The sequence below is a fragment of the Microtus pennsylvanicus genome, chromosome 2 (genome assembly GCF_037038515.1).
Source record: "Microtus pennsylvanicus isolate mMicPen1 chromosome 2, mMicPen1.hap1, whole genome shotgun sequence".
Taxonomy (NCBI): Eukaryota; Metazoa; Chordata; class Mammalia; order Rodentia; family Cricetidae; genus Microtus; species Microtus pennsylvanicus.
In genome coordinates this window covers 120,683,216-120,708,894 of record NC_134580.1, presented here as the reverse complement: position 1 = coordinate 120,708,894, position 25,679 = coordinate 120,683,216, and the positions used below count along the sequence as shown (strand labels likewise).

Sequence of the window (25,679 nt, the reverse complement as noted above, 5' to 3'; positions counted from 1 at the left end):
GGGAAAATAGTCCATTTGTAAAAACATTCTTTTAAGTAGACACTATACTATACTATACTATACTATACTATACTATACTATACTATACTATACTCAATGCTGAGCCTGAGAGACTATTACACATTCTAAGTGATGTTAAGGAGAGAGACCTCGAATTTTGTTAGCCGTCCCCTGGAAGAAAGCTTGGCCAGCACAAAAGTTGGAAAGGAGACTTTCTTTGGTGGTATTGTTTCTGTTTGAATTGATATGAGATGGTGTTTCCTCCTTTCTCCCATTTTTAATTCAAGTAATAAAAATTTTCATCAGTATAATTCCAAGGAATGATTGTGGCTGGACCATAGTGCCTTCCAATGACTTGTCCTTATTTAAAAAAATGATGATAAATTCAATGTCTTTGAAAAGAATTGGGAGCTAATAGTTTAGCCGTTGTGACAAAATTTTATGTAGCTGCTGTGGGAAGGAGGCACATGAATGTCTTGGCTTGCTTTGAATAATGAGGTTCCAACATGTTTTGTTCAGAAGGTGTGTGAATTACGGCTGAATTGCTATATCATGGCTCTGTTATTTTCATGGGCTCCTTCATAGCTCACTTTACTTTTCTGATCCAAGTCTGCACATAGCTGAGTAAGATCTTCACTAATTAAGGTTAAATCACTGCATTCAATTAATCACCAGTACATTAGTGCATCAAGTCAGGAAAGAAGTTGCAGCAATTACAAGGTATTCTCAGTTTTTGTCAGTCTCCCAAGTGTCCATTGTGACTATAAACCCATCTTTAAAAACAATACCAATTATCCTATTGTTTAAATCACATGAACAAAGAAAGTCTGGTCTTTCTATTAGCTCAGACTTTTACAAGCAAGTCACATGAATCATGGCTGGCTCATTTCAAAGAACAGGCATACTCTCTCTTGTTTCCGAGATAAGACTGTGAATGTTTGAAGCGATTCTATCATCAATAGAAACAAACTTTTATGCATTATTAGGATACCAGAATAATGTCACAAACATGTTCAAAAACAGATCGTTAAAAAAGAAGGCTCAGATCATGTGACTGGATGCTAGCCATATGGAAGAGGAAGAATCTAGGAAATTGCCCTATCCATTTCTTGGGACATGAGAAACAGGGGATGTTTTTAATGGACTGGCAGACTGTCCTTTCCTCCCTTCTCCTTTCTTCTTCCTCTCTCCTTCCCTCCTGCTCTCTTTTTTTCTCTCTCCTTTTCTGAAGATCCGGTTCAAGGCTTCATATATTGGGCTAAATGTTCTAATGCTGTGCTCCATTTCTAGTCCTTTCTAGAAGTTTCTCAAGTATAAAACTGAAACAGGTCTAAAATCTAAAAATGAGTTTTGGGGATTAATAGTATGATCTAGTAGATTGCTTAGAAAATAAAATAAACATTGTAATCTTAAGCCAAATATAACTTCTTTCAATAAATAAACCACAGATTATTTCTTTATCAAATCACTTGGCTTCCATTCAATGAGTGTCTTTTGCTCATAAAGGAGCGTGAGTTCCCCATGCGTTTCAGTTATATTTTTTCTTTAAAAATCTATGTACAAGCTAGATAGGGAGATCTGTGAAACAAGCATCATCTTAAAGAAATTGATTCTCCAATAGTTCAAGGTCTTGCAGAATTTATGCGACTTTGATACGTTAACTGGGGACCACAATTAGGTTTGACTTTGAGATTTACTGACGCTGCTCTAAAGAAGTTAGACAAATCTCAGGAAGGTTTGAAAATGGCAGAGAACAGTTCATTAGTTTCTTTTTGAACAAGGTATTGAAAATGCATTTTTATTTTCATTGTTTCATCTCAGAGTTTGATTTATCACATCTTCAAATCCTGTTCACTACCTAAACTTTCCATATGCGTATGTCCATGGTTGTGCCATGATTATCAATATGCTTAGGAATACACTATACAATATTTTAGAAAATAAAAATGGTCCATCATGTGAGTTGTTAGGGGTAAGCTTGGAAGAAATGAAATAACAACTGTCCTCCTTTACCCCTGATTATGAATGCATCAAATGACTCACTAGGTAGAAGACAATACTTCTGTTACCTAGATATATATTTTAGAATAATGATAAAAAATAAGTAGGGAAGGATTTTTATGATTTAAAACGAAGTTGATTATCATTTATTTATTCAGCCATTACTTATGGAAGGTCTACTGTATATTCAGATACACACTACATAAAGACATCAAAGAGACAAACAACACACAAATTTAGTCATGATACTCAATAGTATGCCAATAATTTGACAGAGGAAAAAACTGGAAGAGAGAATAATTTTGAAGTTATATACATGTTTGCATATTAATGGTGTATTAATGGTGGCATGTTAGGGCCCCTTCTTAGCATTTTTATCTAGTTTTCACTCATGCTAAGTGGAGGGGCATTGTGGAAATTTCTATTCTACAGACAAAGCAAGCACAGAGAGAAACCTGCTGCACTCATCCATCTTTATCCTATCAGCTGCTTGTCCTTCTCATGTACTGTTGGGTATGGTAATGGATCCTGGCTTCTTAGGCCAAACAGCTGCCTAGATGAATGCAGCCCCAAGAGCTCATAGTAACTCCGCCCATCTTTTGCTTGCTTGCAGTCCCTTGGGCTTTATGCTACCATTTACAGGTCACAGACAGGGAGTAAAGGGGCCATGAAGGATGGAGCTGAGGTGACATGCACAGATGGAATTGGTTGGTATAGGATGGGACTTCTTAACTTTTTCAACTCATGATCATTTTGTATTCAAGATTTCTTTTTACACGAGTCTGAGTATCAAGAAACATAAAATAGTTACACAAACCCAATATTTAATGATAACAAATCATAAAGACATTTATTTTAAGATAGTTTTTCTGGTACACCTATAATTTTGGCATTTAGTAAACATGAGGGCAAATTTGCATATTGAGCATGGATATTTGCATATTTGGATATATTTGTTTCTGCTTACAGTATTAAATCTTGGCTAAATATTTGATTAAGCATTTTAAATGTTTCTCAGAGTTGATAGATGCTTTTATTTTTTAATTGGCCTCTTTTCATAAACACGTAGTACAAAATAGTGTTTCAGTCTATTAGAGAAATTGTTGGAAATTCTGCCTCAGCCAAAATTCATTCAATATTTTTTTTGAAACTCAAGTCATCAGATCAAACAGCAATTTTTGAAATCAAATATTATAATACAATGCAATCTAATGCTATACTAATTTGATACATGCTGAGGAATGCTGGTAGGAAAATACTGAAAGTCTTTGATTTCCATCATTAAACCATTGTGTTTCTGTATGAGAAGAAAATTTTGTGTACAGCCAAACACAGCATTTCATAACAGGAAATGTGCTTGAATTTGAGCTGAGGTGTGGTGGTCTGAATGGAACTGGACTCCACAATCTGCCTGTGTATGCTTAGTAACCCTGTCTTAGTCAGGGTTACTATTGCTGGATAAAACACCATGACCAAAACAACTCAGGGAGTAAAGGGTTTATTTCACTGGAACTTCCAGTGAAGTCAGGAAAACAAATCAAACTGGGAAGGAACCTGGAGGCAGGAGCTGAGGCAGCCCCATCTTATGGAGACATATTATCAGTTGAGGTTTTCTCCTCTCTGATTACTATAGCTTGCGTCAGCTGTTATAAAACTAGCTCGCACAAATTCTGAAGCTGGCATACCCCCAAGCCACATGTCCTTGCATTACTCCCAAACTATACATGCACACATTTTTGTTTAAGGTTTATAAAGCCTCAGCATGCATTTTCACATTGCAGCTTTTGCAATGCTCACTGATGATTTTGCTTTAAGAACAGTGTCTGACAATCCTGACCTCTGCAGATTCCTAACATTGTGTGGCCATAAGAACATCACACAGAAAAGATCTGATCCTTAATGTAATGTTTTGAAATGAAGCAGTTATAAGAAGACTTTTGTGTTTCAAAAAAAAACAAAGATGAACTTTTTTTTTACATTAAAGATTTATGAGAACTTCATGCTCTATTTATTTTCCTAAAATGAATTCATGATTGACAGCATTCAGGTTATTTAATCTTGACTAGTTTCCCTGATGACTTCTGTGGGCTTTTATGGGTAGGGTAGATGTTTAATTCTACTAGGTGCCGGTAGTTGGCTTCTAGGACACTTAAAATGCATGACGAAAGGGAGCAGATGCCCCTGCTAGTGATCATGGGTAATGTTTTAAGAAGAAAGAAAAATAAATAGAATTATCAAGATGTGAACTCCTTCTTTATTATCAACCCATCTCATTATCTTCCCTCTTGTAAACATCACATGACACCAAGAATCACCATGCTATAAAACATTTCAAATGAAATAATCTCAGTTTAGTGGCCTCACATAATCTCCCTGATCCAAACAATGGCCTTGCAGACATCTTGCTCTTCAGTTCTGCTTTCAGCCAGCCTGGACTTAAAAGCCTCTTTCTGTTTTGGCCTCATTCCTTTTATGTGTTTTTGAGTACGTAGGAGGCAATGCCTTTGAACTACTGAAGGAGAGAAACTAATAGGGCTTCTGTATCATTATATAAGTGAAAGGAAACTGATTGGCCATCATAGGCAAGATTGGGCATAGTTGACATGAGGGAAAACCTGTTTCATAATATATCTGGGTGATCTTTGCCCAGTGGTACTCACATTGGATTAAAAAATGATATCAATAAGATCCCTTCCAACATGTCCAAAGGTGTCCCTGGGCTGTTAGTTACTAAAGCCAAGGACAAGGCTATGAAAGAGAGCTCTTCCCTTGAGTCATGGTGGTGAGGTACACAACAGACTCGGCATTAGACACTTGGTTATTATTGCAAAGGCAATGAATGATAAAATGGCTTCTCCGAATCAAAATTTCCCTCAGGCCACATGGAAAGACCTGTGTTAAGGAGTAAAACAAAATTACCTGTGGCCTATTATCTGGTGACTTGCTTGGAAGCCTTTACTTTCTAGTTAAAGCCCCAATTAAAACTGATGAAATGTTGATCAGTTTCAGAAGAATAAATTCCCAGGTCTACTTACTAAAGAGGGGTCTTTACCAATCCCTAACTCAAACATCTTACCCACTTATTGTAGATGCCTCAAGAGTCATAAGAAAGAGGTTGCACTGCCTTCAAAGCAGAGACTGAAACTTGACCTTAGTGGTACACTGCCTTTAAGAACTTGCCTAAGAGAAACTGGGATATCTCCAATGTACTGAGTGTATAGGTACATGAGGTAGTTGGAGATTCGAGGAGGAAGAAGGCCGTGATGGCTAAAGTTCCTGTTCTGAAGAGAAGAAGTACGAACACTGGAGAGAACTCCTCTTGGCTAAGATCTTACATGTGGTTGGGAAAACAAACTTTACCATTCTGAGGGAGTTGAAAATAAGATCTGGAGTCCAAGAGTGAAATAAAAATCATAGGTAAAAGATGGAGATCATAAACATTAAAAAGACAGCTGAGTTCTCCTTGTAGCAGATGGAGATTCATAACTGTCATAAAGCAGAGAATGACTGATCATGGGGTGGACACACCTGCTGTACAATCCCTGAACTCAAGACTCAGAGAACATCAGGAAAGAAGGGGGCAGGAAGATTATATGAGTCAAAGGACCAGGGAGTCTTCTGTGAGACTGTATCTCCTAGAAATTCCATGGAAGATGTACCCATGAAATCTTAGCAATATGGTTGCCTAAGCAAGACCTGAACAAAGACAGCACCAATAGACATCCAAACATGGAGGAGGTTCATGGTGTTGAATGTCTAGACATAGACCTACAGATATTCCTAGTCATCCACTGATTACTTACAGGCAACTTAGGACTACTGAAGGAGAGAGAACAAATTTCCCCCAGAAATTCATAGTGGGTTATCCAATACCAAGTGGTCTTTCATAAAATTATATATATATATAATTTATATGTGAGACACTAAGTGGACTCACTCACCAGGTTGTATTTATATTTAAGTTTTTTATAAAAATATAGCAATAATTAAAAAAGAGAGGTTATGGAATTTGAGAAGGAGCAAAGGGGAAGGAACAGACTGAAGGCAGGAAAGGGAAGGGGAAAATTTTATAACTATATTTTAATTAAAATATTACTAAATTAAACAAAAAAGATGATGAGGAGTGAGGATCAGATAGGCCAGTAGAAGAAGATACAAGGGAAGAAAGCCGACTGAGGTCTTCAGCCACAGCCATGCATGGATGCTGAGACACCTAGGGCCTGTGGAGAGCTGAGCGTCATCTACTGGTCTGCATACTGTTCTTTTCATAATAGGAAACACAGAAACCTTTTCAAAGCACAAATTTGCCACCAGAAACCTACCATAAGCAACTCAGTAAACCACTGTGTGTCTTTCCATCACCACAGGCCAAAACATGGTTCTAGGCAATCTGCAATCTCCATGTAATAATAAGAAAATAAGAAGAAAAGGGAATGAAGCCCCTGAGTGCCTTCCCCATTCCTATCCTTAGGAATAACCTAGGGTTATTTATTGTGCACTAAACAGGAGCAACGAATCCATGGTGTCTTCCAAAGATCCATTGCTTCTATCAAAACAGACAAAGCTGCAGCATTTCAACATCCCCCGCCTGCCCTCAGTATCCGTGTATCCACCAGGTGAGTTCTGGTGTGGCGGTAGAGATCAAGACGCAGGTTTTTGGGCAAAACTCACCCTGGGGTCTCTCTCCAGCTGCTGCTTGTGGTGTAGGCTGCGTCTTCTTTTGGCCTTTGCAAGGCCATTGTGATAAAAGTGATACAGGCCTTCTGCAAAGGGGAGCTGTGGAAAGCCAAGCAGACAGGAGGGTAGTTAGTTTCTGGATTGGCATAATGATATGTACACAAGCAGGAACTGTGTGAGGACACAGCTCAGATCTCTTGTTAGACTCCAAACCTCTGTGCTCTTGCTTTCCTTACTGCATATCTGGTACCTATTTCTTTCTCTTTCTTCAAATGCTTTTTTTATTCTCCCAAGTTGTAGCTTTTACAACCCTGTCTTTACACTCACACACACACCAAATTCTCCAACCTCCTCTTCCAGAAAGTGCTTATACAGCACATAGTACCCAGATGCCCCAGGGCTGTGCTGTGTCTAAGTACTCTTACAGACCAATTACCTAATCTCTCTTGGGGTCCCCTGTGTCTCTTTGGTACCTCTCATCTGGTTGGGAACAGTGTGGTCCCTTAAATCGGACAAGTGCCTGCTGGGTGCCGGGGAAGGCTCCACACTGCTTTCCTACATTCCAAGGGCACCTGCAATCAAGTGTGAGTGCCAAGACCAGAGAAGAAGCCACAGGAAGGAGAGCTTGTCTTTCTCTACGAGTTACAGAAGCTCTAGCATGCATTGCCATTTGGTCTATGGCCCCAGGCAACTTGAGGGAAGAGCCCTGAGAAAAGCTTGAACTCCTGAATGTTGCCCATGTTTGTTATCATCTAACAGTAGGTTCTTGGGCAAGTTACCTTCTTCTAGGACCCTCTCTCTCTTTCTCCTTTGCATGCATATATATATATATATATATATATATATATATATATATATATATATATATCTCCAAGGTTTCCAAATCTCTGTTACTCTTTCACATGCCTTCATAGTGATGAAAATATGTTGCTTGTAGTACTTATTCTGAACAGTTAATTTAACCAAATGCTTCACAACTAAGAAAATAATGGGCATATGTCCATTTTTATTGGAGAGAAGACACATGGTTTGCATGAGATTTTTGAAGGGGTTCCTGAATTAAAGTGTTCCACCATTCAAAACATTTGATGGTAAACTATAGGTGTGTGTTCCAACCAAGTGCTTAGAAGGAAAGGGAAGAGGAGGTGAATGCTTTGAAAGAAGCTTTTCAAAATTAATTGAGGTTTATTGAGAACTTTCACATCAAGTAGGGACTCAGTGTGGCACAAATATTTCTTAATTAACTATCATCATTATAAAAGGAGAATATAGTAGATTGAGAAAACTAAGGAAAACACAAATAGAATAGACAAAAGAACTGGATTTTTTTTAAAAGTCACCTTTTCTTTATTAGTAGTATTTGGCTTAATGGACATAATGGACAATATTTTTCCTTTTCTTTTCTAAGTCAATCCACTGTCAGGAGAAAACTATTATTTTCTTAAATATATGAGTTAATTTTTGCTCACATATATTGTAACTATTAGGCATTATTATATAAAATAGTTTTTCATCTACCCCTCACATGTTATTACACACTCTTCTTTTACCTCTCTGTTGGTAGCTGTTGCTATGACACAAGAGATACCATGATGTATTTAGACTTTCCATTGCTGATGTATTCTTAGACATTCATTCCTCTCTTTCTTGTTTAATAATTGAAGACGCTTCTGTGTTTGGGGACAGCGAGACCTTCAAGAATGATGAGTTGAGGAGCTTCAAGAATCACTTTCACAGAAGCACTGGAAACAATTGCCAAGCAACCATTTCAGAATTCGGAAAATTAACAGGAAGCTTGAAGCCTCCTGAGGAACATTTAATCAAGCAAGACAGTACTCTGCCAATAATATTAACCAAAGACTTGTGGGGTTTATAACATGTCCCGTTTGCCCACTGATGCCAAATTCTATGGTTTCTTTGAAAGCAGATGGCTTCAAAGTCATCTCAGCCACCATAGTATGTGTGTAAAATAGCAACTTAACAGACACAGGGGGATGTGCCCAAGATTGGAGTCATTCAAGAAGCCCCATTCCCAGATAACAGGAAGATATCCAGAAAGTCCTATTTATAAGGCTAAAGTTTGTTATATGACTCCAACATTGTTCACTGAGAAAGGTTTTATATTTGGAGCATGTGTTGAAGGTAGTTTGTGGCAATTACCTAACACCACAACTTCTTAAACTAGGAACTGTGGTCAATGTATAACTGGCCCGAAAACTGCAAAGAAAAATATGGAGAGAGACACATTCACAGAGGTTTGGCCAGTCACGATGTTTGTAGAGACTTAGAAGGTGTCACATATGAGAGAACTGTTCGAGTAACCAGAAAATACCCAAAACGATCTCAAATGTTCACTTCTGACTGATCTTGAAACTCTACGGAAAAAGAAGTCGAAGGTCAAAACAGACTTGCAAACTTCTGCCTGAGCATAAAAGGTGTGCCCTAAGATGTATCTAAAGCCTGCCAGCAAAGATAAGAAACCCTTACACAGTCACTATCTTTTTTATTTTTTAAAAAACTATCTTTTCTCATTTTACATACCAATCTCAGCTCCTACTCCCTTCCCTCCTCCTGTTCCCTCCATTTTCCCCCTCTACCAAACTCCCCATCCACTCCGCAGAGAGAGAGAGAGAGCGTAAGGCTTCCTAAGGGAAGTCAACGAAGTCTAGAACATTGCTTTGAGGCAGAACCAAGGCCCTCCCCCTATACCTAGGCTGAGAAAGGTATCCCTCCAAAGAGAATGGGTTCCAAAAAGCCAGTTCAAGTGGTAGGGATAAATTTTGATCTCATTGCCAGTGGCCCCGTACTCTGCCCTAGTCACCCACATTCAGCAGGCCTAGTTTGGTGCTATGCTGTCTCCCCCACTATCAGTCTGGTGTCAGTGAGCTCCTACTAGCTCAGGCCAGCTGTTTCTGTGGGTGTCCCCATCATGGTCTTGACCTCTTTGCTCACATTCTCACTCCTCTCACTCTTTACTGGACTCTGGGAGCTCAGCCCAGTGCTCCACCGTAATTCTCTGCCCCTGCTTTTATCAGTTGCTGGATAAAGTTTCTATGGTGACATTTAAGATAGTCATCAGTCTGGCTAGAGGACAAGGCCAGTTCAGGCATCCTCTCCACTGTTGCTTAGGGTCTTAGCTGGGGTCATCCTTGTGGATCCCTGGGAATTTCTCTGGTGCCAGGTTTCTGGCTAGCCCCATAATGGCTCCGTCGATCAATCTATCTCTTTCCTTGCTCTCATCTCTGTTCTGCCCCCATTTCTGTCATCCTATTCCCTCAAGTTGTACCCCCACCTCCACTTCTCTCCTCCTTGTCCCCTTTCTACCTCTCTTCTCCGTTCACTCCCATTCTCCCAGTTTTCTCAGGAGATCTTGTCTACTTCCCCTCCACAGGGGGATCTATGTATGTTTCTCTCAGGGTTCCCCTTGTTACTTAGCTTCTCTGGAGTCATGAACTGTAGGTTTGTTATCCTTTGCTTTACATCCAGTATCCACTTATGAGTGAGTACATACCATGCTCATCTTTCTGAGTCTGGGTTACCTCACTTAGGATGTTTTTTTTTTCCCTAGTTCCATGCACTTGCATACAAATTTCAAGAAGTCATTAATTTTTACCCTTGAGTAAATGTATCACATTTTCTTTATCCATTTTTTGGTTGAGGGACACTTATGTTTTTCCAGGTTCTGGCTATTACAAATAATGCCACTATGAACACAACTGAACACTTCACATCCTTGAGGTAGGTTGATTCCCATTTTTCTGAGAAATTACCATATTGATTTCCAAAGTGGTTGCACAAATTTAAATTCCACCAGCAATGGAAGAGTGTCCCCTTACTCTGCATCCTCTCCAATATAAGTTCTCATTGATATTTTTGTTCTCAGCCATTTTGACTGGTATAAGATGGTATCTCAGAGTCATTTTGATTTGCGTTTCCCTGGTGGCTAAGGATGTTGAATATTTTCTTAAGTGTCTTTGGCCATTTGATATTCTTCTGTTAATTCTCCCATGTTCTTGGATAGGTAGGATCAACATAATAAAAATGGCAGTCCTACCAAAAGCAATCTACAGATTTAATGTAATCCCCCATCAAATCCCAACACAATTCTTTATAGACCTCAAAAGAACAATACTCAACTTCCTATGGAAAAATCAAAAACTCAGGATAGCCAAAACAATCCTGAACAATCAAAGAACTTCCAGAGGCACCACCATCCCTGACATCAAGCTCTATTATAGAGCTACAGTAATGAAAACAACTTGGTATTGGCATAAAAACAGACAGGTTAACCAATGAAATTGAATCGAAGACCCGGATATCAATTCACACACCTATGAACACCTGATTTTTAACAAAGAAGCTAAAATTATACAATGGAAAAAAAAGCATCTTCAGCAAATGGTGCTGGCATAACTGGATGCCAACATGTAGAAGAATGCAAATAGATCCATATCTATACCCACGCATAAAACTCAAGTCCAAATGGATTAAAGACTGCAATATAAATCTGACCACACTGAACCTGATAGAAGAGAAAGTGGAAAGTAGTCTTCAATGCATGGGCACAGGAGATCACTTCCTAAATATAACGCTAGTAGCATAGACACTGAGGATAACAATAAATAAATGGGACCTCCTGAAACTGAGAAGCTTCTGCAAAGCAAAAGACACAGTCAATAAAACAGAAAGGCATCCTACTGAATGGGAAAAGATTTTCACCAACCCCACATCAAAGGACTGATGTACAAAATATATAAAGAACTCAAGAAATTAGACATCAAAATCAAATAATCCAATTAAAAATGGGATACAGATATAAACATTGTCACTATCTTTAAGAAAATGTCAGTCAATATTTGCCTGACTACCAGGCTAAGCAAGGAGAGATCAGAAGAGCACTCAAAAAGTCAGAGTTGAGAGAATTAGTCTAGGAAATACACCAAATGAAAAAGCAAATAAATCAATACAGCAACAATAAGGCCCAGAGCATCAACCTAAACACAGTGGCGTCAATCTCTCTTCCAGATTTTCTGCACAGTGTTTCTTAAAGCAAACGTTTAACTTTCTAAGTAGTTGGTTTCAAGTATTTAATTAGTGATGCAAAACTGAATATATACACATGTAGACGAGAAATAGAAAAAATACATATGTAAATCTTATCATTGTTAGTAAAAAGTTTCAAAATTTCAATCAAAAGCTAAATTGAGAGAATTGATAAGAAAAACGTGCAGCTTGTGATTGTACCATAAGCTACGCACTAGAAGCATATTTTAGATCCAAATACACAGATGGGTTGCAAAAATTAAAGACTGTGAAAAATAAGTTATCTAAGCAGTAGTAAAATAATAGGTGTTGTTCCATAAGTATCAAACTAAACCAATTTTAAGACAAAATTTATTGATAGAAACAAGGAATAACATTTTATGAGGATAAAAATAAATCCATGAGACAGCATGAAGCTATAAAAATATGAAATTTACTTATTAACAAAGTCTCTAAAGATGAAACAAAACCCAGTAGAATTGCAGGAAGAAATGAAGCTATTCGTCTGTCACTGCTGGTTCTGTTGTTTGGATTTGCATGTCTGCTACAGGCCTATGTGCTTAGGAAGACTTCATTTCCAGGGCAGTGCTGTTTTAAGGTAGTGGAGTCTTCAGGAGGAGGGGCCCAGTGATGGTACTTTATTCATAGAGCGGCCCTTTCTTCTTCTTTTCCGTAGTTTGTGATGTAAGTAGATTTTTTCTGTCACCCTCTATACCATGGTATGGGGACAATTCATGACAAATCAGAACCTCTAAAAATATAAGCCAAAATATGTCCTTTCTTTCTACAGGATAACTATCTCCGATATTTTGTTATAGTGACAGAGAGGTGATGAAAACAGAGACTTGAAAGACTTACTTGTATTAGGACGGAAATGCTAGGCTGAGATCAAAGAGTATACTGAAGACATGGACAAAACTATAAACCAAGAAGTATTAACAGATGCACAAAATACTTGTCTAGAAGTAGAAGAAATTACATCTTCTCAAATACGTATGAAATATTCTCCAGGAAAGACCATATGCTAGGTTGCTGAATGGGTGTCAATAAATTTAGAAAGAGTGAAAACACAGAATATGCTGTCTGATCACACTTTATAATGACATTAAGTGAACAACAAAAATCACACAATTCAGGAATACACAAAAATTACAAATATATTACTAAATTATTGATAATTGAAAGAAAATTACAAGAGTCATTAGAAAATATTTTGAGTTGAACAAAACAAATACAAGAATACTAAAACTTAAGAATTTAGGTAAATAATGCTTAGAGGAATATTCGTAGCTATAAAATGCCTATTAGGAGATGTAGCTCAGTGGTAGCATGGTTTCCTAGTTCCCTTAAGGCCCTGGGATCAGTCTCAGTCTCTGGGACACAAGGAGGAGGGTGAAGAGAAGGATGGGGCAGTAGGAAGAGGCAGAGGACGATGACAAGGAGGAGGGAGAGAAGAAAAGGGACAAAAAGAAAGATCTAGAATCAGCAGCCTAGTGTTACATCCCATGAAACTTGAAAAAGCAAGTTGAGTTCAAATGGTCACAGAAATGTAATCCCAGCAAGAGGGAGACTGAGGCAGGAGGATCATGAGTTCCAAGTTACAGTAAAATCCTGCTCCACCCTAATCCCAAGTATAACAAAACTAAAATATTTAATTTAAAATAAATGAAACAGAATATAGAAAAGATATAAAGTTCAACAAAAATTAATCTTTAAAATACATAACAAAAATGATAAAAATGAAATTATTTTTAAGAACAAAAATAAGAGAAAATTCTCAAATAAAACTGGCAATGAAAGAAGGGACTTCTCTACAGTTTACAGAAATAAAGGGGATCTGAGAGGATGCTAGTGCCATAGTTGAGATCTACAATGTCTTCCAGAAGCCTTTGAGTCAACATTTTGGTTCTCACTTTTCACTGTTGGAGGTGGTGGACAGCTGTAAGAGGTAGGGCTAACTGAGAGGTCTTCAGGTCATTGGTCCATGCCATGAAAGGAGCTTCCTCTTTTTTTCTTTCGCTTCTTAGTGATGATGTGAGCAGCTTTAATATGCTACCTTGTCAAAGACCCCAAAACAAAGCCTCCCAAACTGGGAGCCCCTAAATCTCTTTTCTCTTCATAAGTTGGTTATGTTGGTTATTTTGTTACAATATCAGACAATGGTCACTGTATTAGATGAGATTTTCTTATATCCCAGATTGCTCAGTGAGATAAGGAACAGTATGTTCTACAAGTCTCCTCTAAGGGTGTATGTTCCAAAATCGACCAAAACCAGAGGAAGGATGCAAATATCCATTTTTCTGAAGTATCAACAACACGAATTTGGTAGCTATTGATTGGTGTTTAAATATTTGCCAACGTAATAGAAAAATATACCACCTTATTTGGGTTTCTCTGTTCTAAATGTTTGAGTATTTTCATATACTTATTTTGCCATTACAGTTTCTTTTCTGAATTGTCTGAATTTCTAATCCTCAAATGTGGCTATAATGAAATAGTTATTATTTTATACTGCTACATTTAAGGATTTCCTCCCCCCTTAGCAGTAGATAGCAGGAAAGAAATAGCTAAATGAAAAAAAAATGCCTTAATTCCTTGGCTTTTAGGGCAACTAGGAAGTCTGTAATAAGATTAGTTATCTGTCTACTTCTGACATCAGTCCCAGCAGCTCAGATAGGAGCTGTGCTGGCACATTCTTGGCTTGGGAGGAGAGAGCTAGGATCAGGTCTGTGGCTAAAGGGTGGCCTTCAAGAGCACAGCCAAGTCTGTCAGGGGACTGGCATGCAAGAGAAAGTCTTTAGAACACTGTAGCTTTCGTAATTTAGCTCCTGTTCATTAAAAACCAGATTCTCTAGGGCATATTTAACATAAATATTTCATGTGCGTTTTCCAGGCTCAATGGTTCTTGAATACATTTTCTACTTAACCCTATTCATGTGCTTGGGATAATGTTAAAATTTGAGTTTAAAACATGAACCAAGGGAAAGAAAGCATTGCCGTAATGCCTCTGGCTACCCAGAATCCTATGACTTTGACCTCTGCTGGTTGGCACAGACGTAGATTTTTATTTCCTATTAAGTAGGGTACTATAAATCTCAGAATTTTAACACTAGAGAAGAACTTGGGGTTAAGTAGCAGTGAGTTTTGGAAAAATATATTTTATTTTTGTTTTGGCATTTTTTTTTACTGAGTTTTAGAAAGTAAATTTGAATGGAAGCAAAAGGAAATTTTCCTTACAGTGGACTTGTGGAGGTGGTGGTCAAAGTGGTACCTCATCATTTAGGAAGTGTGTCTAGTAGAGTGTTACCAGTGGATGACAAAGTTAATAAGAAAAAATACAACAGCAGGCAAATCAAAGGGACCTAGAAGGTACTGACCGAGTGAACTGAGTGAATTTCCCCATGATGAGATGCCTTAGGCAAGTGCTGAGGTGACCACAGGAAGGACACACTCTGCACTGCGTAAACCTCTGGTGACAAATATATAATGTGTATTCTATCAGATGGAAAGGCCAGACAAACCCATAACTGGCTAAGGGTCCAAGAACTTTTCAAAACTAGAGGAGACAAGGAAGACAGTTAAATAAGCACATTACAAATTCTAGGTTAGAGCCTGCATTAGAGAGAAAGACATTTGTGAGGCCACTGGAAAATTTTGTAAAGGTCTTAATGACTAGAATCAATGCTTCCTTGCTGCTTTTACTAATTGTACTATGATTATGTAAGACATCATTTTGGGGAGGGCTGGTTTAAAGGCAGGACTAAGGGAACAAATTCTCCATGCTATTGTTTATTACTTGTCTTTTGAAAAGAGTTCTGGTAAACATATGCAGTGTGAAAATTTCCATTTCAACCACTTTAACATATGTAGCCTAGTACTGCTAAGTACATCTCACTGTGTACCCTTTGTCAACCTCTCATTGTCAGAACTGCTGTGGGACAATGGTCCTATTCCTTGTAAAGATTTGTCACTTGTATTACTTTAATAAAATGATGATTGGCCAGTAGCCAGGCAGGAAGTATAGGCAGGACAACCAGAATAGGAGAATTCTGGGAAGAGAAAAGGTTCAGTCTTCAGTCGTCACTCAGATGCAGAGGAAGCAAGATGAGAATGCCTCACTGATAAAGGGTACCAAGCCACATGACTAACATAGACAAAATGTATGGGTTAATGTAGGATGTATGAGTTAATAAGAAGTCTTAGTTAATAGACCAACCAGTTTACGATTAATGTAGACCTCTGTGTGTTTCTTTGGGGCTGAATGGCTGTGAGACTGGGCAGGACAGAAACTATTGCCAACAAAACTATTCACCACCTCCAAATAAAACTCTAAGTCAATTGATCTGTTGGGGGTGGGGCTGGCAGTGGCACCAGGACTTATCCTGGGTTCATGAACTGGCTTTTTGGAACCGATCCCCTATGTGGGGGTTACCTTGACTAGTCTTGATACAGGAGAGAGGGGCTTGGTCCTGTGTCAACTTGGTGTACCAGACTTTGTTGACTCCCTAAGGGAGGTTTTGCCTCCTCTGAGCAGTGGATGCAGAGTGAGATGGGGGAATGTGGAGGGGGGTGGAGAAGGGTAGGGAAGGAGAACTGGGGCTAGTATGTAAAATTTAAAAAATTAAGGCACCGGCCTAATGTTCTCAGCAGTCTGAGAGACTGGAGCCGCAGTAGTGAGGCCAACCTGGGCTATACGGTGAGTCCTTACTGCAAAGAACAAGCAAACAAAGCTGAAGGTGAGCTCAGTGGCAGATCACTTGACCTGTGTGGGGCTTTGGGTTGGATAACCACTGCATGAACACACACGCAGAGGAAACACTGCCCTCCACCATCTGCCCCCCAACCAAATATGAACTAAAACATCAAAACCAACTTATAATTGTATGATGGTCAATATCATTTATCAATGTGGTAGAATCAGTATCAATTGGGAGATGGGCCTCCAGGCACTCCTGTGTGAAATGGCCTCGATTTCCTTAGCTGATCTGAGAAGACTGACTTGGCTCTGGGTGGGGCTATTCTCTGTTGTGAGGATCCCATAGTGTATAAAACCAAGGAAAAGTGGAAAATACCATGCATTCATCACTTGATGCTCCTTCCTACAACAACGTGATGTGACCGGCTGCCTCAAACTCCTACTGCCCCACAACTTTCCTGCCCTGATGAACTATACCCCTGAAGTCAGAAAAATTTTTTCCCTTCGCAGTTGCTTTTCTTAGGTATTTTAACACAGCATCGGGCAAAGAAGTTATGACAACCCATTAAACATCCTCCCTTCTCCTAGGCTTGCAACTTTTCCTTCTCTGTCTCTGTGATATCTCTTGTCAGGGGAAGCATGCAACACTTGACCTTTCATGTTTGCCTTATTTCACTTAAACAGAATGTCCTCAAGGCTCTTATGTGTCAGGGTCTCTTTCCTTTTAACAAGGAGCAATAAGTCACTCTGTGTGCTTACATTCTACATTTTGTTTTTCAATTAAGCATTGATGGGCACTTGGGTTGCTTCTTATATTCCCTGTTGTAAAAAGCACAGCCATGAACATGGGTACACCCATGTTGGAGCAACATTTAAAAGTCTAAGATCATTTCTAAATTGTAAATTAAATGTAACGTATTTTAATATTTAATTGTGAATGTCTTGGGGGAGGGTCATAGGCCCTACCGCTTTTGACTGTCATGTACTGAGATAGCTTTCCTTAGCTGTGTTGTCAGAGCTAACTGAGTTATACCCTTTGGCTTGGTCCAGTTGCTTCATTTCATAAGAGCAGACATTAGGGGTTGGGGAGATAGCCCAGTTGCGTAAAATGCTTGCTGTATAAGTATGCGATCATGACCTGGGGTCCACAGCATCTACATAAAAACCAAGAGCAGTGATGTGTGCTTGTAACTCCAGTATTGCAGGGGGCAGGGGCTGGGTGGGGAAAAAAGCAGAAACTCCAGGGCTTTCCCATCAGACAGCCTAGCTGAACCGGTGAGCTTCAGAGTCAGTGAGAGACCCTGCCTCAAAATATCAGCTGGAGAGCAATAGAGGAAGACACTGGAGTTACAGTCCCACACATACAGTGATAGGTGTGCACTCATATATATAACACACACACTCACACACAGAGATTCATGAACGGACAGATGCATCTGTACAGAAGCACAAAAGAACAAAATCCCAGCCATTGGAGGGTGAAGGCTCAGGCCCTCAACATTATTCCTAATTCTGTGTTCTACCCGTCTTTGTAAATATGGACTGGAATTCATGGCAAAGTGAGTGGAACTCAACATGTAACCACACTGTAAGTGACATCCCCACCCTTGGGCCCTTGGGAGCCATGGTGGTGACTTCTTTATGAGCTCTCTGGGCTCTGGAAGCAAATGGCACTAATTGGTCTGACAAGGCTGAGTTCAGAAACTAATGAGCTTCCTCTTGGGCAACATATAAACAGATACGTTGGCCAATCACAAATTAAAGGAATAGTAATCTGCACATCTGTTACTTTACTTCTTATCTTTGGAGGGCAGACTCCAGATCTACTGTCCTCTGACACAGTCAGCTGTTTGAGAACACTGTGCAAGCAGGAGCCCCATCGGGAGGGGAAGAGAGAGGCTGTGTGCGCCTCCCAGTAGGGGAAGACACTTTTCTCCATACAGCTCAGTGATGTGATGCTGAGAAATGCATTCCTTCATTTCTAAGGATAATTCTAGTATTACAAATAGTTGAGACATTAAAAACAGTGATAGGTCCCCAAATACTCAATTGAGTGCCCCAGTAAAAATCTTCTCATATTTAAAGCACTTTATACATGTTTCCCTAGAAACACACACATACTCTCACAACTCACATGTACACATATGTGCATATACATGCACACACATATATACATTCATTCTCACACATACTCATTCACGTGCATGTACATACATTGTTTTTGGTGCTACCACTTTATTCTTTTAAGGCGAAATGTGCACAGCTCCTGAAGGAAAGAGGAAATGAGCAGGCCAAGGATTCAAAGCCATTTGTCAGCTTGCAGACTCAGGCTGGGTACCAGGATCCTAACGCTGCTAACTCAGACTTGCAGAGAGCTGAAAATTCTCAGTATGTTGCAAATTTTTATGGATCCCAGCAAGACTTCCCAATGCCTCTCTCTGTCCCCTCATGCTTCATTTCCCACTTCTGTATGACTCCAAGCTGAAGCACTTATTTGAACCCACACACTTGCTTCTCCCGGCACCAGGGAAGTCCAGATTAAGAGGCATGGCCTTCTGATGCAGCTTGTGCCTGCCTTCTTTGAGGCTCTGGTTCCCTGGATTAGACGATGTGTTGGTGCTCCAGATAGGCTGTATTCACGGCCTCCACCCCAGGTGCTGTGCTTCTGTGTATCCACTTAGAAGTGATGTAGCCATGGATTCTGGGATCCATCCTTCACCAAGTGAAAGCCTCCCTTCTGACCAGAAGCTGTTTCTTCTGACTGCTTCCTTGCATCTGACCACCTTGTTTACTTTGATGACCTTAGCTGGGCTTCTCTGGGAGTCTAGTTTGGGGATGCTCAGGAGTCATTCTACATCTGAATATTCTTACAATTTTGCCCTCTAGAAGCTACTGTCAAGATGTTTCAGGAACAAACTGGGAGATGAAGCAATACAGCCAGGACTGCAAACTGCTTGGCAATTATATTTGAGGGCTTGCATATAAAAAACAATGGGACTTTCATTTGCCTGACCTTTCCCAGAGACCATCCTAGATTTTCTTTAATTGTGCATAATGGTAAGGCGAGCCATGGCACCCTTGGAATAAGAGAGAAAGAACTAGTGATGGTTCTACCTAGTTCCTACACACTGTCTATGTCATATCATCTCTCTCTCCCTATCTACCTTACATCTATCATTAACACTTATTATCTACTATCATATATTATCTCCAATCATTCATGTCTATCATCTACCTACTATCTACAGTTTACCTACTTAGCTTTTATCTATCTATCTATCTATCTATCTATCTATCTATCTATCTATCTATCTATCTATCATCTATCATCTATCTATCTTGATCATCTACCTTTCCAATTTTATATTTTTGAACAATGATATCAGCACAAATTACATATTAAGATATCAACATTAGTCTCAATGGGACAGAAGAGCAGGAAGCATAGAAGTGGTGATGAAAGAAAAGAAAAAGAAGTTTATTGCACTTTAGAAGGTGAGAGCTGGAATGCTATACAGCTTTGAAAGCTCTACTGCCTTTCTCATTGACACAGAGCGACACTCACAATGCACCCTTCTGAGAAAACAAAGTGACATGCGTAAGAAAGGTACCCAGGTCAAAAGATGCATATTAAATATTCACCTGCTAGTGAAAATTGACATCAGGTCTAATATTTCAGCTGATTTAATTGTCCTGTGTTTACTTCTCTATATTTTCCTGAATGCCATTTGTGTGCTTTAGAAAGTTGATATGTATAATAAAATAATTTTATTTTGAAAAATAAAAGCAAGTGGAGCCCATCACCACTTACTTCAGGTCTTATTTCTCAGTACCAGGTCTTACTTTACAGAGACTGAGAGAGTAAGAACTTTCTCACCTCAGCTGCTATCTTGGGAAGGAGAACAGTTTCAGTTTGGGAGAATCCTGGGAGGCCATAGTGGCTTAGGTAAGAAAAAGATCTGCTGTGCTTAGGCAGAACTGAGTATAGCAGGCCAGGGAGGAGCACATGCGAAAGCTGTGAGGATGCTGAGCCCAGGCGGTGAGAGGCTGGACTGGAGGAGTCACTCACCTCCTTTCCAAGAGTCCTTTTCAATGCCATGTCCCAGGAATTCCCATGGGAGTCATTCTGATGACTTTCCAGGGATGCATATTTTAATTCTGTCTGAACTCTTGGTATCATCAGGAAAATGCCTTTGGATTCATGGTGAGGGTTTAGCTATGCAGGCACAGCCAAGGTGATGTCCAAGTTTCATGGTTTCATTGTGGATGTTGGACAGAGATGTGATTTCCTAATCAGAAAGCTTGCATGGAAGCTGGATCCAGAAATGAAATAACGATCTATCCCAGAGTTTGTGTGAATAGTGGAGAAAGCATAGGGCTTTTACAGGGGTGTAATAGGGGTTTGTGTGGGTGTTATTTAGATCCCAGGGGCCCAGGTTTCTAATTTACCTCTGGCTTATATAGCTAAGAAAAGTGAGGTTCAGACAATTATCAGTTTGTGCTACAGCAAAACTTTCTGCCATGGCAGAGGAGGGCAAAGTCTCACTGTGGCAGAGGGAGTTTAAGTGAGTTTATGTTCATAGAGGGAAATAGCAGAGTGTTGGCTTTAAGTCAGTCCACACATTTTTGAAGTAATTTAAAAATTTAAATATAAGAACAAGTATCACATTAAAATAAGAATGCAATAAATAATAATAATAATAATAATAATAATAATAATAATAATAATACTGTCTTATCACTGAAGCCAGGCATAGTGGTAACTCAGCAAGTTGAGGTAGAAAGATAGTCATGACTTTGAGGCCAGTCTTTGGTTGCATAGTAAAACCCTGTCTTGCCACTCCCCCAAATAAAAAAAGAAAAATATTACTGATATTTCAAAATATATAGACATCATCAATATGTTGCCAACCGTCTTAATAATATTTGTTACAAAAAATGAAAAACTTGGAACTGTAGATCAGACCAGGATCGCTCGCTGCACAGAGTTACTGTTTTTCTTTCTTTGCCTATCTCAAGGAGTTCCTTAGAGTGTCTGTCTTTTATTGCTTCCTCAGATTTGAAGAGGCAGGTAGTTATTTTATTCTGCTCCCCAGTAGGGGTTTGTTCTCAGGAGCAGGCTGATGTCAGGTGTTCTGGTAATGGTTTTCAGTGTGCTTCTTGATATAGTACAGTCTTTTAAGTGTGGTGAGCACAAGTTCACAGTCACAGTTATGACCACACCTGCCTCACAGTGAACTTACAAAATGAGGACAAGAGACATCGCTGGACATGCACTGTGCTTATCACTCACTTATGTCTGGACATTCACATACAAAGGTCTATGTCACTAACAAATAACTTATTTCAGTGGACTCCAATTGCTATAATTATTCAAACAGAAAGTAAGGCATTAGGAGCGGAATCTAGAATAAGTTATTCTTGGCATTTGTTTTTTATTTTTTTCTTTCAATTTAGGAGGGGAGCATAGCTGGGCAATGATAAAGCAAGTGGGGGGGGGTGAAGAAATGAATATTTTTGGGTGCATCCAATGATGCTAGAACTCTAAAAGGATGTAGTAATTGAAACCACTCAACAAGAGGACATTCCATTCTCAGCAGAGTGGCATATGGGTGCACATAAAATCATATACTGTCTCATAAAACTCAATCAACGAGAAGCAGCACAAGATAATTTCCCACAGAAGGCGAGCACGCCACATTATTTAGATGAATAAAGTAAATATGATTTTGCTAGAGGACTGAAGGCCTGGCAGCTTCTTTAAACAGATGTCTTTCATGCAGTAAAGCAGCCTCACTACTCAGGGTGTCGCTAGCTCTTGTGTCAACACGAGCCCAGTGGAAGCAGGCTGTTGCTGCTTTGAGCAAGTAGCTACCATGGAGGACAGCATTCAACTGCATTCGTTAGGGGGTTGCATAAGGTTAGTGTGGTCTAAGACGGGTTTCTGCATGTAGAACTTGAGACAGAATGCTATGAGTTTTCCATGTTTTGAAAAGCTAAGTGGCAACATCAGATTAGGTGAATTTACCCAATCCACCCAAAAAACTGATAATAAGCTTTGTATATAAAGTTAAGTTTCTCTTCATTCAGTTGGTAGAATTTATCATTTTAAGTGTCCCTCATCTCCACAGGGCTTAACAAGGATGTGGTAATAAAATAATAATTAATGTTCTTCCCAAATTAGCAGATTTGCTATGCTCAATGTGTAAAGGAGTCATTGGTCCAACCCTTGGAACCTATTACTCTAGCCAACCTTGGCCACTTCTGAACCACACCTAAACATCTGCTCTCCATGAATGATAGCCTCTGAGTCTTAGAACCATACTTCTTTCTAACAGGCAGCACAGCAGGATGAAAAACTGAGTTGTTTTAATACTGAGTATAGACCCTACATGGGATTCAATTTATGAATCCCTATGATTTATGCCTAAGAACTGAACATGGACATATCAAGTCTAGGATAACATCAATCAGGCGGTGACACAGGTAGAGGGAATTTCACTAAAGTCCCACTCACTAGCCTTTCTTTCCATCCACCTAGCATCCCAGAAGGAAAACTTATAGCAGACATTATTTCTCTGGTGTATCAGGGAACCTCCTGCCTCTAAGGTAGGCTGGTACCCCAGTGATGATGCTCTTTGGTTCCCCTGTTCTTTAAAAAGTTTGACTTAGGCATGAGAGTTTGTCCTTTAAAATGTACTTGCATGTATTTTGTTCTTAGCTGGATTAAATTTTATAGATGTAACTGGCTGCTTCCAATAGCTGTTTATTGAGACTCGAGGCTAGTAATTAATCAAAGCATTAACATCATTGATGTCATCGGCCAGTGGTAATGGGCTTAAAGATACAATACCTGACTCCCAGTAATATCATCTATTAAAAGGGAAGTGCTGTCTGCTGCTGAGATATGACTGATTCTGTGGGACAAACGGAACAGGCTGAGATCTAGCCCCTCTCCCTTTCTCTGTTAGCTCATCGATCATCCTAGGATTTCCTGTACATGGCCACTCTGCTGAACTTTCTGAGTATTGAATGCCTCCCTCTATCTAGCTGTAGAATGCAAACTCCTCAGCTTGTGGTGGGAAACTGATGTGGGATTTCTCTCTGTATGCTGTGATTACTATTTAATAAATAAAGAGACTGCTTTGGAACTATAGCAGGGCAGAACTTAGCCAGGTGTGGAAAACTAAACTGAATGCTGGGAGAAAGAAGGGCAAAGTCAGAGAGAAGCCATGTAGCCCTGCTGGAGTCAGATGGAACTTTAGCTGGTAAATCACAGACACGTGGTGATACACAGATGAATAGAAATGGGTTAAATTAATATGTAAGAGTCAGCCAATAAAAAGCTAGAGCTAATGGGCCAAGCAGTGATTTAATTAATATGGTTTCTGTGTGGTTATTTTGGTTCTGAGTGGCCAGGACAAACAAGTGGCCTCCCTCCTACAAGGAAACTTCTCTTAAATTGGCCCTGGCCCACTTCTTTGAGCTCATCTCCCTGTCCCTTAGCATCTAGTCAGAACAACTACTTACAAGTAGTTGCAAAAAGAGTACAGTCTTTTTAAGATCCCTGGGTACTTTTGTATACATCCTGTATCCTCATCTATACATCTTCTTACTTAGAACTGACACTAAGACACTAAGCAAAGGCTCAAAAAGTGTACACTGGGACTTGATCTTTTCTCCATTTTTCAGAACCTTGCTTATACCCAAAGGATTGAACCATGGCTGTTTTTATTTTCTCAAAGTCTATGTTTCCATGGCCTACATCGTCCCTGCTTATTGAATGTGCTCAGTACACACTTACCACATGAACTGAATATTCTACACTCTCTCCTGGTGTGACTACGGCCCTTGTTTACTTCGTTGCTAACTGATTCAAACCTTCCACAATCATTCAATGATTCTTTCCTTTTTTTCCAGTTAACTGTCTGGGATGATGTATTTATAGCTTCCACTGCTGGCTTCAAATTAGGACTCATGCCAAAGCTCCCTGAAGATGTAACCATCCAAAGTACCTCTCTGCTGGTACCTATCCATCCTCTTCATGCCATCCTTCCTCTTCCTCTTATCCTTACTCCTCATGCCATTCTTCCTCTTCCTCCTATCCCTCCTCCTTATCCCATCCTTCTTCTCACCACAAAGTGTGACTTCAAATGATCACTAAGTTCTTAATTAACAACCAAGTCACAGATTCCTGGGCTCTATTTCATCAAAGGTAAATCCAACAGGCTGTTGCGAGAATTCCTGAATCTCTGAGCAGTTTTGTTTAGAAAGCTAGAGTTCATAAACACTTCAGGAGTAAAACTGCACAACAAAGCAGACTGGAGGGCCTGAAGTGAACTGATAGGATCAACTCAATGAATGGAAGTGACTAGTGGCCTTTAAGGCCAGTCACCCACAGGAATGTCACTTGGTCTAGTTTGCAGTCTCCTTCATCCTGAAAGTCTTGCTCAGGTGTTCCAAAGCACAGCTGATAAGCAGAAAAACTCAAGGTTGACTTAAAGTGCTCCAAGTTACTTTCCTGCCACTGTAATGAAACACATGACCAAAGTAACTTAGAAAAGAAAGTGTTTAATTGAGCTTACAGCTTCAGAGGATTAGAGTCCATGATGGTGGAGTAAAGGCATGGTAGCAAGAATAGCTGTGAGTTTACATCTGGATCCATAAGCGGGAGATGAGAGAACACTGGGAATGGTGAAAGCCTTGAAATTTCAAAGTATGCCCCTCCAAGTGACATATTTCCTCCATAAGGACACCCCTCCTAATCCTTCCCAAAGAGTTCCACGGGGGACTAAATATTCAAACATCCAAACCACCAGACAAGTACTCAACTACACAACTATGCACTAGGTATGGTAGCTCATGTCTAGAATTTTAGAAGGCAGGAGGGTTACCATGAGTTTGAGGCCACTCTGAGGTACATAGTGAGTTAGCCACCCTGGATTATATAGGGAACTCATGTTAAAAGCAAAGCAAAACAAAAAAAATACAACAAAGGAAACAAAACAAAACATCCAAATACAAACAAACAAATGAAAAACCCCAGCAAAAGAAACCAGCAAATAACAAATAAAACAGCATAAGTAGCATATTAATCTCCTTTTTTCTCATGTGTAAAATGAAGGGCAAAGCCAATACTTCTCTAAAAGTCTTTTCCTTTCCCGACAGGCTGCAATACTATAATTGCAGTTATTATTTGTGAAAATGTAAATGACTCTGGATAAACCAGCTAGAATAATACAGATTCAATTAGTGAGGAATG

The 25,679-nt window shown here is 39.5% G+C and overlaps 1 protein-coding gene across 1 annotated transcript in view; it reads right to left on the bottom strand.

Moving 5' to 3' along the window:
- The window catches only part of Pcsk2 (proprotein convertase subtilisin/kexin type 2), a 230,765-nt gene that overhangs the window by 191,957 nt on the left and 13,129 nt on the right, over positions 1-25,679 (bottom strand). The window contains exon 2 of the mRNA XM_075962339.1: positions 6,673-6,777. Within this exon, the coding sequence (XP_075818454.1) occupies positions 6,673-6,777 (105 nt within the window). The remainder of the gene's footprint in view (positions 1-6,672; positions 6,778-25,679) is intronic.